This window comes from Heteronotia binoei, chromosome 10 (genome assembly GCF_032191835.1).
Source record: "Heteronotia binoei isolate CCM8104 ecotype False Entrance Well chromosome 10, APGP_CSIRO_Hbin_v1, whole genome shotgun sequence".
NCBI classification, from domain to species: domain Eukaryota; kingdom Metazoa; phylum Chordata; class Lepidosauria; order Squamata; family Gekkonidae; genus Heteronotia; species Heteronotia binoei.
This window is the reverse complement of record NC_083232.1, coordinates 94,892,712-94,907,116: the sequence shown is the minus strand read 5'-3', so window position 1 is coordinate 94,907,116 and position 14,405 is coordinate 94,892,712. Positions and strand designations below refer to the sequence as shown.

Sequence of the window (14,405 nt, the reverse complement as noted above, 5' to 3'; positions counted from 1 at the left end):
TGGCATATCAAATGGAATACAAAGGCCCTTTATAAACTAGTCGCTATTTTCTAAATGAATTAATTATTGTACTAGTATTTTAAAAAGGCTGGAACAACACCCCTGCCCAGCAACAGAAATGAGCACTTGAATAATTTCTTTCCTTGAAGCCAGAGAGTATGGAATACTTAAGTCTTAACTAATCTTTTTTTTTTTGGTCTTTCCACTTTCTAAATATTTGCAAGATACAATTTATAGCAATTGTAAAAATAAGGTAGCACAATGGAGTTTCTAAACCTACCATGTGTAACATTTTATCTGAAAAAGCATACATTTTACAATTCTGAAAACATCTGTACCAACATTTCTCTTTCTTAATGAGTAAACAACACAATACTGATATATAAAATACTAGTCCCCATTTTCAGCTTTTCCTGTTGTGATGAACTTCCAGTTTCCAAATTTCTTACTTCTTAAAGTTCAAATCTTTGGCTTTCCTGTTACCTTCTTTTTTAAAAATAGTTAAGCTGGGTGGATTTTTATTTATCAAAATGGTCTTCTGACAGCAGCTTCCTTTGCCTTGACACGCAAGTAACTTGGAGAACAATGCAAAGTCTTGCGGTGCCTTACAAGCTGACAAAAACATCATGGCATAGGCTGTGTTGTGAGCCGAAGTCCACTTTGTTAGATGAATGAAGGTTTACTTTCAATTGGCAGAGATATAACCAAAGCTGCAAAGAACCGAAGAAGTTAGAAGGCCCTGTTCCCCAAGGTGAGCAAGATCATAATGCAGCAAACACATGGGAAACGGAGATCTTGTCAAAACGGAAAGCGATTCACTCAACACCGGCCACTCCCTACTGTTGATGGATTGGTGATGTCAGATAAATCTGGATAGCGTACATAACCCTTTCATGAGGGACAACTATTCTTTCTCATCGGTTAACCTCCCCGAGTCCCTGTTGAGCTCAAGTAGGATGGAAAGCATATGCAGAATTGATCCCAACTGAGCTGTTTCTCATGGGAGTCATTCTTTGCAATACTTCTGTTGACGTTCTGCAACCTGCTTCTGTTTCCCATTTTCATGCCTTGTTTGTGTCCATTTAGACTTCTGTGGACAGCATGCAGTTGAGCCAATGAAAACAGCAGGACGATGCTCACACACGAGTGCCTCAAACACGGGGCACATCAGTTCCTGTCATGGCACCAAGTGTTTTCGAAAGCGGGTGGGGCTCCTTCCCAGCAAGTTTCCGATTAGCCACTGACAATCTGATCGGCTGGAGAGATAAAAATAATGTTGTTTGGCAGTAGGTGCCACCAACATAGAATCAGAATCAGAGTTCGAAGGAACCTCCAGGGTCATCTAGTCCAACCCCCTGCACAATGCAGGAAACTCACAAACACCTCCCCCGAAATTCACAGGATCTTCATCGCTGACAGATGGCCACCTAGCCTCTGTTTAAAAACCTCCAAGGAAGGAGAGCCCATCTCCTCCTGAGGAAGTCTGTTCCACTGTGGAACCACTATAACGGTCAGGATGTTCTTCCTAATGTTGAGCCGGAAACTCTTTGGATTTAATTTCAATCTGTTGGTTCTGGTCCTACCTTGTGGGGCCACAAAAATTCCACACCATCCTCTATATGACAGCCCTTCAAGTATCACCTCTCAGCTGCCTCCTCTCCAGGCTAAACAGGCCCAGCTCCTTCAACCTTTCTTCATAGGACTTGATCTCCAGACCCCTCACCATCTTCGTCGCCCTCCTTTAGACCCATTCTAGCTTGTCTATATCCTTCTTAAAATGTGGTGCCCAAAACTGAACACACTACTCCAGGTGAGGTCTTACCAGAGGAACGTGATACCATCACTTCACATGATCTGGACATTATACTTGTTGACACAGCCCATAATTCCATTTGCCTTTTTAGCCACCACATCATACTGCTGACCCATGTTCGGCGTATGGTCTACTACAGTGGCCCCCAACTTTTTTGGCACCAGGGACTGGTTTTGTGAATGACAATTTTTCCATGGACCAGTGGGGTGAGGGTGCTGGGGGTTTTGCTGTCCCAGGCTGCCCACACCTTCTCCCTGCCCCCCCCATACGGATCTTTAAATGAGGAGTAGGTGAAGGTCTCTGCCTCACTCCGCGGCCTGGTTGCTAACAGGCCATGGACTAGGACCGGTCCACGGCCCGGTGGTTGGGGATCCCTGGTCTACTAAGACCCCTAGACCCTTTTTGCACATACTACTGCTAAGACAAGTCCACAGTATTGTTCTTATTCTCTCTCATTCCTCTTCCACAGTGTACTTAGGATTTTTGTGTGTGTGTTACTCTGCCTCCCATGGTGGCCATTTTGTGGCTGGCTCCACCTCCTATGGAGGCCGTTTTGGTGTTGCACCTGCCATCCTATGTCAAGAATCAAATGGTGCTTGTGGGTTCATAAAGGCTGGGGACCCCCGCGTTAGAGGATGTGCAGGTAAATGAGCCTGTAATGGTATAGCTGACATTACTGACAGTCCTCTGACATGGTCAAGTGGTGGTGGGGGGAGATATATGACAACTGTGATTCAATTGATTTGCTAGTCTCTTAGGTGCCACCGGGGGTGGAATTCTAGCATACAAGGCTCTTTTTTGTAAGCTCTCGGAGGATTGGCTACATCAGGGGTGTGTGGCCTAATATGCAGTCCTGCTAGAATTCCTTACAAGGCTCTCAGTACAGGGCCTACTGGAAGCTCCAGGAGGATTGGCTACATCAGGGGTGTGTGGCCTAATATGCAAAGGAGGTCCTGCTAGAATTCCTTACAAGGCTCTCAGTACAGGGCCTACTGGAAGCTCCAGGAGGATTGGCTACATCAGGGGTGTGTGCCTAAAATGGCAAAGGAGGTCCTGCTAGAATTCCTTACAAGGCTCTCAGTACAGGGCCTACTGGAAGCTCCAGGAGGATTGGCTACATCAGGGGTGTGTGGCCTAATATGCAAAGGAGCTCCTGCTAGAATTCCTTACAAGGCTCTCAGTACAGGGCCTACTGGAAGCTCCAGGAGGATTGGCTACATCAGGGGTGTGTGGCCTAATATGCAAAGGAGGTCCTGCTAGAATTCCTTACAAGGTTCTCAGTACAGGGCCTACTGGAAGCTCCAGGAGGATTGGCTACATCAGGGGTGTGTGGCCTAATATGCAAAGGAGCTCCTGCTAGAATTCCTTACAAGGCTCTCAGTACAGGGCCTACTGGAAGCTTCAGGAGGATTGGCTACATCAGGGGTGTGTGGCCTAATATGCAAAGGAGGTCCTGCTAGAATTCCTTACAAGGCTCTCAGTACAGGGCCTACTGGAAGCTCCAGGAGGATTGGCTACATCAGGGGTGTGTGGCCTAATATGCAAAGGAGCTCCTACTAGAATTCTACCCCTGGGTACCACAACCGACACTATTATCTTGGCTGCAACACAGTAACACAACTAGCCCTCTGGAATTAACCTGGAAGGTTAATTTAACTTGAAACAGCTTAGCTCAGTTTCCCACATTTTCAATACACAGTAAGGAAGGCGCTACGCAAATTCTGTAAAATGGTAATTTTATTCCCCCTCCCAAGTATCCAGAATATCCCTTCAGTAACAAATGGACAACCAAACGATGTTCATACGGAGGAGGAAGAAACGGTGGCCAGACTACCAAATTACATCAACGGAAACCCAGGAGTCCAGTTTGTCGGGGGGGAACAGTGCAAAGTGAACAGCCTCTCGCCGGCACTCTCGACACCTTCATTTTGGATTAGAAAAGTTTTACAGAACAATTTGCAGCAGCAGCAGAACTTTGGAAAAGATGCTGTCCCCCAAATGACCCACATATATTTACAAACCCCAGGGAGCCAAAAATCAAAATCAAAATAAAAAAATACACAGAATTTATGAAAATAGAGGTTTCCTATTTCCACCCCACAGGAGTCATTGCTGCTGTCTGAAAGGCTCACGAGATGGTCGCCAAGTCTCAGAGTTCGTCTTTCTCCCGCAATAAGGTATACCTATGTTCGCTGGGTGCTAGCTTCTGGAAGGAACTCTCCGGAGGGCTACTTGCTATATCCTGAAGAGGCTGAAAAAGAACAAAATCATATTTTAAGGGAAGCTACACTCCTCTTTCACACATTTATTTGCTCAACTATTGCTAATTAAGAACATAAGAGAAGCCATGTTGGATCAGGCCAATGGCCCATCCAGTCCAACACTCTGTGTCACACAGTGGCAAAAAAATTTATATATACACTGTGGCTAATAGCCACTGATGGACCTCTGCTCCATATTTTTATCTAAACCCCTCTTGAAGGTGGCTATGCTTGTGGCTGCCACCACCTCCCGTGGCAGTGAATTCCACATGCCAATCACCCTTTGGGTGAAGAAGTACTTCCTTTTATCCGTTTTAACCTGGCTGCTCAGCAATTTCATCAAATGCCCACGAGTTCTTGTATTGTGAGAAAGGGAGAAAAGTACTTCTTTCTCTACTTTCTCCATCCCATGCATTATCTTGTAAACCTCTATCATGTCACCCCGCAGTCGACGTTTCTCCAAGCTAAAGAGTCCCAAGCGTTTCAACCTTTCTTCATAGGGAAAGTGTTCCAGCCCTTTAATCATTCTAGTTGCCCTTTTCTGGACTTTCTCCAATGCTATAATATCCTTTTTGAGGTGCGGCGATTATTATCGGAAGCTCATGCAACATAGTGGCACAGACTTCTGCTAACCAGAAAGTACCCAGTTCAAGAATCAAAAACCAAGCAGGGTTTGGTACTTGGATGGAAGTTCACCGAAGAAGATGGTAAACCACCTCTGAACATCTCTTGCCTTGAAAAACCCTACGAGGTCATCATAAGTTGGCTGTGCCTTGACAGCAAAAAAAAAGGTCAAATGCAGTCCTAAGACAGCCAGTTTGGTATAGTGGTTAAGTGCATGGACTCTTATCTGGGAGAACCGGGTTTGATTCCCCACTCCTCCACTTGCACCTGCTGGAATGGCCTTGGGTCAGCCATAGCTCTGGCAGAGGTTGTCCTTGAAAGGGCAGCTGCTGTGAGAGCTCTCTCAGCCCACCCACCTCACAGGGTGTCTGTTGTAGGAGGAGAAGCTATAGGAGATTGTAAACTGCTCTGAGTCTCTGAGATTTAGAGTATAGGGCGGGATATAAATCCAATAGCATCTTATTCTTCCTTCTTCTAAGGTCTTCAAATGCGTCCTGAAGACTGATGGGACCAGGCGCACTTCCCTGGGAAAGTTGTTCCATGATTGTTGAGCAGCCATTGAAAAAAACCTTCTCTCATGTGCCTCCTAGAAGCATTTCCCGCTAAATTTCTATGGCAACCAAGTTGTATTCCACAACATCAGAAGAGCCCTGGCTGGATCAGACCAGTGGTCCATGTAAGTCCAGCATCCTGTCTCACATGGCAGCCAACCAATTTCTCTGGAGGTCCAACAAGAGTGCACGGAGGAGCAGCTCCTTCCCCTGATGTTGCCTCCTGGCACTGGGATCCAGAGGTTGACTGCCTCACCATGGCTTGTATCCATTGACAGAGCTGTTCTCCATGAGTCTCAAATCCCTTTTTAAAGCTATCTATACCTGTGGCTATTGGAGATACATATGGAGCAGAGGTTCATCAGTGGCTATTAGCCACAGCGTATTGTTGAAACAGTGATGCTCTGTATTCTAGGTGTTTCGGGGCGGGGGCACAGTGGGAGGGCTTCTAGTGTCCTGGTCCTAGGAGGTCTACTGGTGGACCTCCTGATGGCATCTGGTTTTGGTGACTGTGTGACACAGAGTGTTGAACTGGATGGACCGTTGGCCTGATCCAACATGGCTTCTCTTATGTTCTTCTGTGACACAGAGTGTTGGACTGGATGGACCATTGGCCTGATCCAACATGGCTTCTCTTATGTTCTTCTGTGACACAGAGTGTTGGACTGGATGGGCCATTGGCCTGATCCAGCATGGCTTCTCTTATGTTCTTAAGTGACACAGAGTGTTGGACTGGATGGGCCATTGGCCTGATCCAACATGGCTTCTCTTATGTGACACAGAGTGTTGGACTGGATGGGCCATTGGCCTGATCCAACAGGGCTTCTCTTATGTTCTTCTGTGACACAGAGTGTTGGACTGGATGGACCATTGGCCTGATCCAACATGGCTTCTCTTATGTTCATCACTACGTCTTCTGGCAGCAAATTCCACATTTTAATCAACTTGCATAAATAGAAATATCTGAAGAGGTGAGCATTGACTCATGAAAGCTCACGGCCTGCCACAAATTCTGCTAGCCTTCAAGGTGCTACAGGACTCTTGTTCTTTTCCAGTGGTATCAACAGGCAACGATGGAAAGATGCAATGTCTCCATCATGAAAAGATGCAATGTTTCCTTCCCAATTAAAATGGAGATGCAAAGCATCCTGAAAATAATGGGCCACAGGAAAAAAAAACACACTGACTTCCCCTGAGGCTGCTATGCCTTTCTAAACGCCCGTTTCCTGATTCCCAAGATCAAGAAGAGCAGTGGGGACAGCAGTGGATCGTACGCTGTCCATGGACTGAGTCCTGGCACCACCAGTTTCACTCAGGAAGCAGAGCTGGGAGGTCTTTGCTGGACAACCTCAATAGAAACTGTACCCCATTCTATTGTCTGATGACGTATGCACGGATACGAAAGCTTACATTCTGAATAAAACTTCGTTGGTCTTAAAGGTGCCACTGGGCTCCAACTTTGTTCAATAGAAATACTAAGTTAGAAGATATTGGATTTATATCCCGCCCTCCACTCCGAAGAGTCTCAGAGCGGCTCACAATCTCCTTTCCCTTCCTCCCCCACAACAGACACCCTGTGAGGTAGATGAAGATATTGGATTTATATCCCGCCCTCCACTCCGAAGAGTCTCAGAACGGCTCACAATCTCCTTTACCTCCCCCCCCCCACAACAGACACCCTGTGTGGTAGATGAAGATACTGGATTTATATCCCACCCTCCACTCTGAAGAGTCTCAGAGTGGCTCACAATCTCCTTTCCCTTCCTCCGCCACAACAGACACCCTGTGAGGTAGATGAAGATATTGGATTTAAATCCCGCCCTCCACTCTGAAGAGTCTCAGAGCGGCTCACAATCTCCTTTCCCTTCCTCCCCCACAACAGACACCCTGTGAGGTAGATGAAGATATTGGATTTATATCCCGCCCTCCACTCCGAAGAGTCTCAGTGCGGCTCACAATCTCCTTTCCCTTCCTCCGCCACAACAGACACCCTGTGAGGTAGATGAAGATATTGGATTTATATCCCGCCCTCCACTCCGAAGAGTCTCAGAGCGGCTCACAATCTCCTTTCCCTTCCTCCGCCACAACAGACACCCTGTGAGGTAGATGAAGATATTGGATTTGTATCCCGCCCTCCATTCCAAAGAGTCTCAGAGCGGCTCACAATCTCCTTTACCTTCCTCCCCCACAACAGACACCCTGTGAGGTAGATAAAGATATTGGATTTATATCCCGCCCTCCACTCCGAAGAGTCTCAGAGCGGCTCACAATCTCCTTTCCCTTCCTCCCCCACAACAGACACCCTGTGAGGTAGATGAAGATATTGGATTTGTATCCCGCCCTCCACTCCGAAGAGTCTCAGAGCAGCTCACAATCTCCTTTACCTTCCTCCCCCACAACAGACACCCTGTGAGGTGGGTGGGGCTGAGAGGCTCTCCCAGCAGCTGCCCTTTCAAGGACAACCTCTGCCAGGGCTATGGCTGACCCAAGGCCATGCTAGCAGCTGTAAGTGGAGGAGTGGGGAATCAAACCCGGTTCTGCCAGATAAGAGTCCACACACCTAACCACTACACCAAACTGGTTAGAGAATGCCGCTGTTGTGGAAGGCAACAGCCCAGACGCCAACAACATGGCAGGGCCTTGAAAAATACACTTTTATGGAATGAATGAATATTTTATGTTTAGTCAAAGACAATTATTTACAAGCCACAGGCGATTAACCATAATTCGTTATTAAATACCTTATTAAAACCACCAAAAATATTCCAAGGAGTATATTTGATCATAGAAATCTTCAAACCTTATAAGAATCCAAAAAGTCTAAGTCCAGAATGTCAAATATCAAACGTCTATAAGATCATATAAAACACACCATTCAGGCAGGGCATACAAATCATACAGAATCGTGTTTGTTATTGTGGAATTTTACCAAACGGTAACACAGAATTGAGCTGTTTGTCTGGAGATAAGCGGATTTTCATCAGCTGAAAGTTTCCCCAGGCAGACCTTGTCTGCATCAGCTATTGTTCTGTCTAAAAATGGGGAAATAAACTTATCCCTATATACTTGATGGAATGGACATCGAAAGAACATGTGGATCATTGATTCCACGTCTCCAATGAAGCAAGGGCAACATCTGTCTTCATATGGAATCTTCTTATATTTCCCATCTAGCACCTTTGAAAGAATAACTGCACACTGAACCAAAGTAAAGGCTTTTCTATAAGAGGGCACCTCCAAATAGGCGAGGTATTTGGCCATCCTCATATGAACATGAACATATGAAGCTGCCTTATACCGAATCAGACCCTTGGCCCATCAAAGTCAGTATTGTCTTCTCAGACTGGCAGCGGCTCTCCAGGGTCTCCAGCTGAGGTTTTTCACACCTATTTGCCTGGACCCTTTTTTGGAGATGCCAGGGATTGAACCTGGGACCCTCTGCTTCCCAAGCAGATGCTCTACCACTGAGCCACCGTCCCTCCCTATGATGGCATCCTCATGACATGTTTGGACTCAACAGGTGTCAGAAAAGGTGCACACTTTATGGAGGGTGTGCATGTTTCTTTGAAACATGCTAGATTTGATAGGTAACCGGTTACCATGAATATGCAGTGCTCAGGTTCATTTTTCATATTATAAAGTGCATAATGATTTATCTACTGCAGAACTGTAAGCATTTTTCTAAGCCACTCTATATCCGTACTTGAAAAATCAAAGATTTCCTCACAGCCACCCACTGCAAGGTTCTCAGAAGTCTGCAAGTGCTTTCTTCCTTACCTGACCAGGCACTGCATCGGTTGGATCTGGGCCATGATGAAACTCCCTGTGCAGCTTTCCGGAGTGTAAATCTAGTACAAACTGCTTGAGTTTACCCGGAACGCTGCAAACAAGCAAAACAAAAATGGAAGCATCCAAATGACAATGGAACAAAAAAGCATCCCGAGCATCATTATGCGGAACTGGGGGGGGGGGGGGGGGAGACACAACCAGAGAAGTCACTCAGCAGTAAGGCATCTGTGCCTGCTCCCATTGCCACCTTTTCCTGGTTTTTTGTTTTACTTTTTCTCAATTTATACTCAGGCTTTCATTGGCCTTTGCAATTGTTTGTTTTTCCTTTTTTTTTTTTGGCACCAACAATACAAAAGGGGCTGAGGCGAAGGCAAAGGGGAACCACGAATTATAATAAAGGCAGCCTTTCAAACAGCCCTGTGACGCAGAGTGTTAAAGCTGTAGTACTGCAGTCCTAAGCTCTGCACATGACCTGAGTTTGATCCCAGCGGAAGCTGGGTTTTCAGGTAGCCGGCTCGAGGTTGACCCAGCCTTCCATCCTTTCGAGGTCAGTAAAATGAGTCCCCAGCTTGCTGGGGGGAAAGTGTAGATGACTGGGGAAGGCAATGGCAAACCACCCTGTAAAAAGCCTGCCGTGAAAACGTTGTGAAAGCAATGCCACCCCAGAGTCAGAAACGACTGGTGCTTGCACAGGGGACCTTTCCTTTCCTTCAAACACAATTGTTGTCTTTGCATACTCTATATTCCAGGGGTGGCCAAACTTGCTTAATGTAACAGCCACAAAGAATAAATGTCAGATGTTTGAGAGCCACAAGACATAAACGTCAGATGTTTGAGATCTGCAAGGAAGGAAGGAAGGCAAATAGATGGGGGGGGAGAGAAAGATGAAAAGAAAGCAACTTTAAACATATTCTCCAAGCCGCTGGCTGGCTTGGCAAAACGATTTAAAGAGAGAAGTGCCTTCTTCAAGCCAGCTGACAGGACGGTGGGGGCCTTCAAGAGCCACACAATATGTGCGAAAGAGCCACATGTGGCTCCCGAGCCACAGTTTGGCCACCGCTGCTATATTGTTTTGGGTTTTTTTAAAATAAAAATGATAAAAATTGCACACCCCAAAACCCCCCACATTCCACTATAAACAACATCTAAACTAAAAACATTTCAAAGCACGTAGGTCATACTTCCTTTGCTGGAGATATCTTTTTTGTTTGTTTGTTTAAGTCAATAATGTGGGACCGAGAGCCAGAGCAGGGTCTAGGGGGAAGCTACCCTACCCGCGGCTTTTTTCTTCCTTCTGATCTCCTGAGGGCACAGCAAGCCTTTCTTCCCTTATTAATTCCCAACGCGCTGGGCCGCCCGATAACTTCATTGTGTGCTCCCTCCGCCACAATTGCGGCAGCAGAGCACAGCAGGTGCCAAATGCACAGTTTACAAATACAAATGACTGTCAGGTAGCCGGTATTGACAGAAAGCGCCTTTGAAAGCTTCTCCGGGGCCTGAGTAATTGCGCCGACATCAGAGATGAACACTGAAGGGATGGCCATTTAAATTGCATCGGAGATCATCTACCGCCTCTCGGCGCCGAAGAATTAGAATTGGGGACGCTGCAGCCGGCCTCCTGTAATTCGGACATGTCAGATGTTCAGAACGCTGAACATCAGGAGGAGGTGGCAAGATGGGGGCTGGAGCCATTCAGAAATCATCTCAGGAGAAGAGTCGATTGTTTCTTGTGGCAGCATGACGGCAGGGAAACAGAAATGGAGCATTGAAGAGGACACATTGTACATGCAAACAGGGAAGCGCTCTTTGCCGCTGCAAATGCTCTTTGGGAGAGAGAAGGACCAAGGAGGTCAAGAGACCACCCATACTAATATCCCAGGCACAGGCTGCATTTGCTTTATAGTTGGTTTGATGTAGTTTACAAGACTATGCATGGGACAGAGAAGGTAGAGAAAGAAATACTTTTCTCCCTTTCTCACAATACAAGAACTTGCGGATATTCAACAAAATTGCTGAGCAGTCCTTCTTCACCCACAGGGTGATTAACACATGGGAGTCACTGCCACTGGAGGTGGTGGCGGCGACAAGCATAGACAGCTTCAAGAGGGGATTGGATAAGCATATGGAGCAGAGGTCCATCAGTGGCTATTAGCCACAAGGTGTAGATGGAACTCTCTGTCTGGAGCAGTGATGCTCTGTATTCTGGGTGCTTGGGGGGGACACAGTGGGAGGGCTTCTGGTGTCCTGGCCCACTGGGAACTTCCTAATGGCACTTGGTTTTTGGCCACTGTGTGCCACAGAGTGTTGGACCATTGGCCCGATCCAACATGGCTTCTCTTACGTTCTGATGTGTAGTAGTTAAGTGTGCGGACTCTTATCTGGGAGAACCAGGTTTGATTCCCCACTCCTCCACATGCACTTGCTGATGTGACCTTGAGTCAGTCACAGGTTCTTGCAGAGCTGTTCCTCTCAAGAGCAGTTTCTGTTAGAACTCATTCAGCTCCACTTATGTCACAGGGTGTCTGTTGTGGAGAGGAGAAGGGAAAGGAGATTGTAAGCCGCTCTGAGACTCCTTCGGGTAGTGAAGGGCAGGGTATATAAATCCAACCTCCTTCTCAGCAACACCTGAGGCCCTCCCTCTCACTGCAGGTCTTGCTCCCTCCCTGAATTGTTCCTTCAGAAGCACCTGAAATAATTCCATTTCCTAGATCTCCCTGGAAATCTACCACTGGATCCCTTTAGTACAACTTTTATTCCTTCCTTTTCTAAATATGGACGTAAGCTTGAAAGCAGGAAGCTTACAGGGCGAGATCGCAGGGCAGGAATGAAGACCAGTGTGATAGCAGGTAATGCTATCATTGCTATGGAGATGGGACCTTAAGTACATTACTTGGAAACAGAGCTTTTTTTGTAGCAGGAGCTCCTTTGCATATTTGGCCACACACTCCTGATGTAGCCAACCCTCCAACAGCAAGCTCTTGGAAGACTGGCTACATCAGGGATGGGTGGCCCAATATGCAAAGGAGTTCCTGTTACAAAAAAAAGCCCTGCTTAGAAACAATTAACTTCAGCAAGTCTCAGTTCCTTTTAACCTTGCACAGGGCCTTTTTTGTAGGAGAAAGCCAAGCAGGGACTCATTTGCATATTAGGCCACACCCTCTGACATCACCATTGTTTCACACAGGACTTGTTTGTAGGAAAAGCCAGCAGGAGCTCATTTGCATATTAGGCCACACCCCGACACCAAAAGATCCCCCGTGGTGCAGAGTGTTAAAGCTGCAGTACTGCAGTCCTAAGCTCAGCTCACGACCTGAGTTCGATCCCCGGTGGAAGTTGGGTTTAGGTAGCTGGCTTGAAGTTGACTCAGCCTTCCATCCTTCCGAGGTCGGTAAAATGAGGACCCAGCTTGCTGGGGGGAAAGTGTAGACGACTGGGGAAGGCAATGGCAAACCACCCCATAAGAAGTCTGCTGTGAAAACGTTGTGAAAGCAACGTCACCCCAGAGTCGGATACGACTGGTGCTTGCACAGGGGACCTTTCCTGACACCAAGCCATTCCTGCTTTAAAAAAAAAAAGGCTCTGACCTTGCACAGAATTTCAGCCAGCTCTATGGCAGAAACTGCAACACAAGCTTAAGAAATTGTCATGCGAGGCATTAAGTTCAAGCTCAGGGATCCGGCACTTCATTCACCCAGGATTAAAACTCTGACCCACCAAACTGGTCCAGTTTGCTGCACCTGAAGGCACTGAGCTCCTCTCTGTACGTTTCAAACACACAAACAGATGGGATGCTCAGGGCTACTTTTCTCCCACGACAGCCTCTCAAAGCCACTTCTGAACACTGGGTGACCCACTGAGAAGAATCTTGTAATGAGCAACAGGACAGTGGCGTTGGTACAGGCTGTGTACGCGACGGAAACCATTTGGGCATGCATATGGGGTTCTCTGGATCCCAGGCAATGCGTTTCAGTGTTTGTGATTTTTTAAAACATAAAATCGCACAACTGTCAATCGTATGTTGTATTTTAAGAAACACCCCGAGCCTCCCCTGCCTTGGCAGGGCTTTGTTTAGTTGCGTTTTGCTCACCCATCTGAAAAGGCTTTGGGTTCCTCCCCACAACCGCTGACCTCTTTGGAAGACCAGACTGTCGAGACGGAAGGAACAGGGTACTCACGCCAAGTCGCCGAAGTCTGAGAAGACGTACATATGTCTAAAGCTGTCAATAGCAATAACAGGGCAATCTGCGGGAGTCTTCTGGATGTGGAGAAGCGGATGCCGGAACTTATCGCAATCGGCGTGTAAAAAGTTTATTGAACCTTTAAAAAAGCGGAGAGGTGAATTTACATCTAGGTCCCTTTAAAACTGCGAGACACGCAACTCAATGAAGTCATGCTAACCAACACAACGGCACAAACAAGCCTCTAGGTAAAGCTATCTATTCGATCGGTTGGCTTCCCCTACTGTACTATTCCACTGTGCTGTTCTGCTGTACCTTTTTGTTATACCATCTTGCTGGACCATCCTGTTGTACTTTTACTAAATACTGTAATTGGTTTTTATTGTGATGTTACTGCGCTTTTATCACTTACGATGTACTTCGTTCTGAGCCCCCATGGGGGAATTGGCGGAATATAAATAAACTACTACAGGAGAAGGGAGAAGGGAGAAGGGAGAAGGGAGAAGGGAGAAGGGAGAAGGGAGAAGGGGGAGGGGGAGGGGGAGGGGGAGGGGGAGGAGAAGAAGAAGAAGAAGAAGAAGAAGAAGAAGAAGAAGAAGAAGAAGAAGAAGAAGAAGAAGAAGAAGAAGAAGAAGAAGAAGAAGAAGAAGAAGAAGAAGAAGAAGAAGAAGAAGAAGAAGAAGAAGAAGAAGAAGAAGAAGAAGAAGAAGAAGAAGAAGAAGAAGAAGAATCACTTCCTGCCTTGTTCAACTCAGGCACTATTTAGGGGGAGGCATGTACTAATTATCTGTATTTTTATCTCCGGCCTTGGGTACTGAGAAGACATATTTTAAATAAGTAACTGTGAGATCTTGCAGCTATTTCTCAAAGCTGGAGGGAGGGGAAGAGCTGAAAAGTGGTTAAAGGTACTTGTTAAGTCAATATGCCCAATAATAACAAGCAAAGCTCGTGGCCAATTACTGCAAAAAATATTTTATACTTTGAACAACTTATTAAAGTGCTTCTAAGTGCATAAATTGCATACTCGTATTTTATACGCTGTAAAAACGGTCACAATGCATGCAGACTCAAAAAAAGCAGAGCACATTTGCAGGTAAGCACAAGCTCTATAAAGTCTCACAAAAAGCTTATTTCTCTACAAGAGCACAGCTCAGTCCTCAGATCTCAGCATTCACGTGTAGCCCAGTCA

General features: G+C 46.4%; 1 protein-coding gene across 1 annotated transcript in view; it reads right to left on the bottom strand.

Annotated features, from left to right (window-relative positions):
• Positions 1–3,532: 3,532 nt before the first annotated feature.
• ERP44 (endoplasmic reticulum protein 44) overlaps positions 3,533–14,405 on the bottom strand; it is a 77,707-nt gene continuing 66,834 nt past the window's right edge. The window contains exons 10-12 of the mRNA XM_060247799.1: positions 13,214–13,355; positions 9,027–9,129; positions 3,533–4,064 (exon numbers count right to left, since the gene is read on the bottom strand). Of these exons, the coding sequence (XP_060103782.1) occupies positions 3,963–4,064; positions 9,027–9,129; positions 13,214–13,355 (347 nt within the window). The 3' untranslated portion in view covers positions 3,533–3,962. The remainder of the gene's footprint in view (positions 4,065–9,026; positions 9,130–13,213; positions 13,356–14,405) is intronic.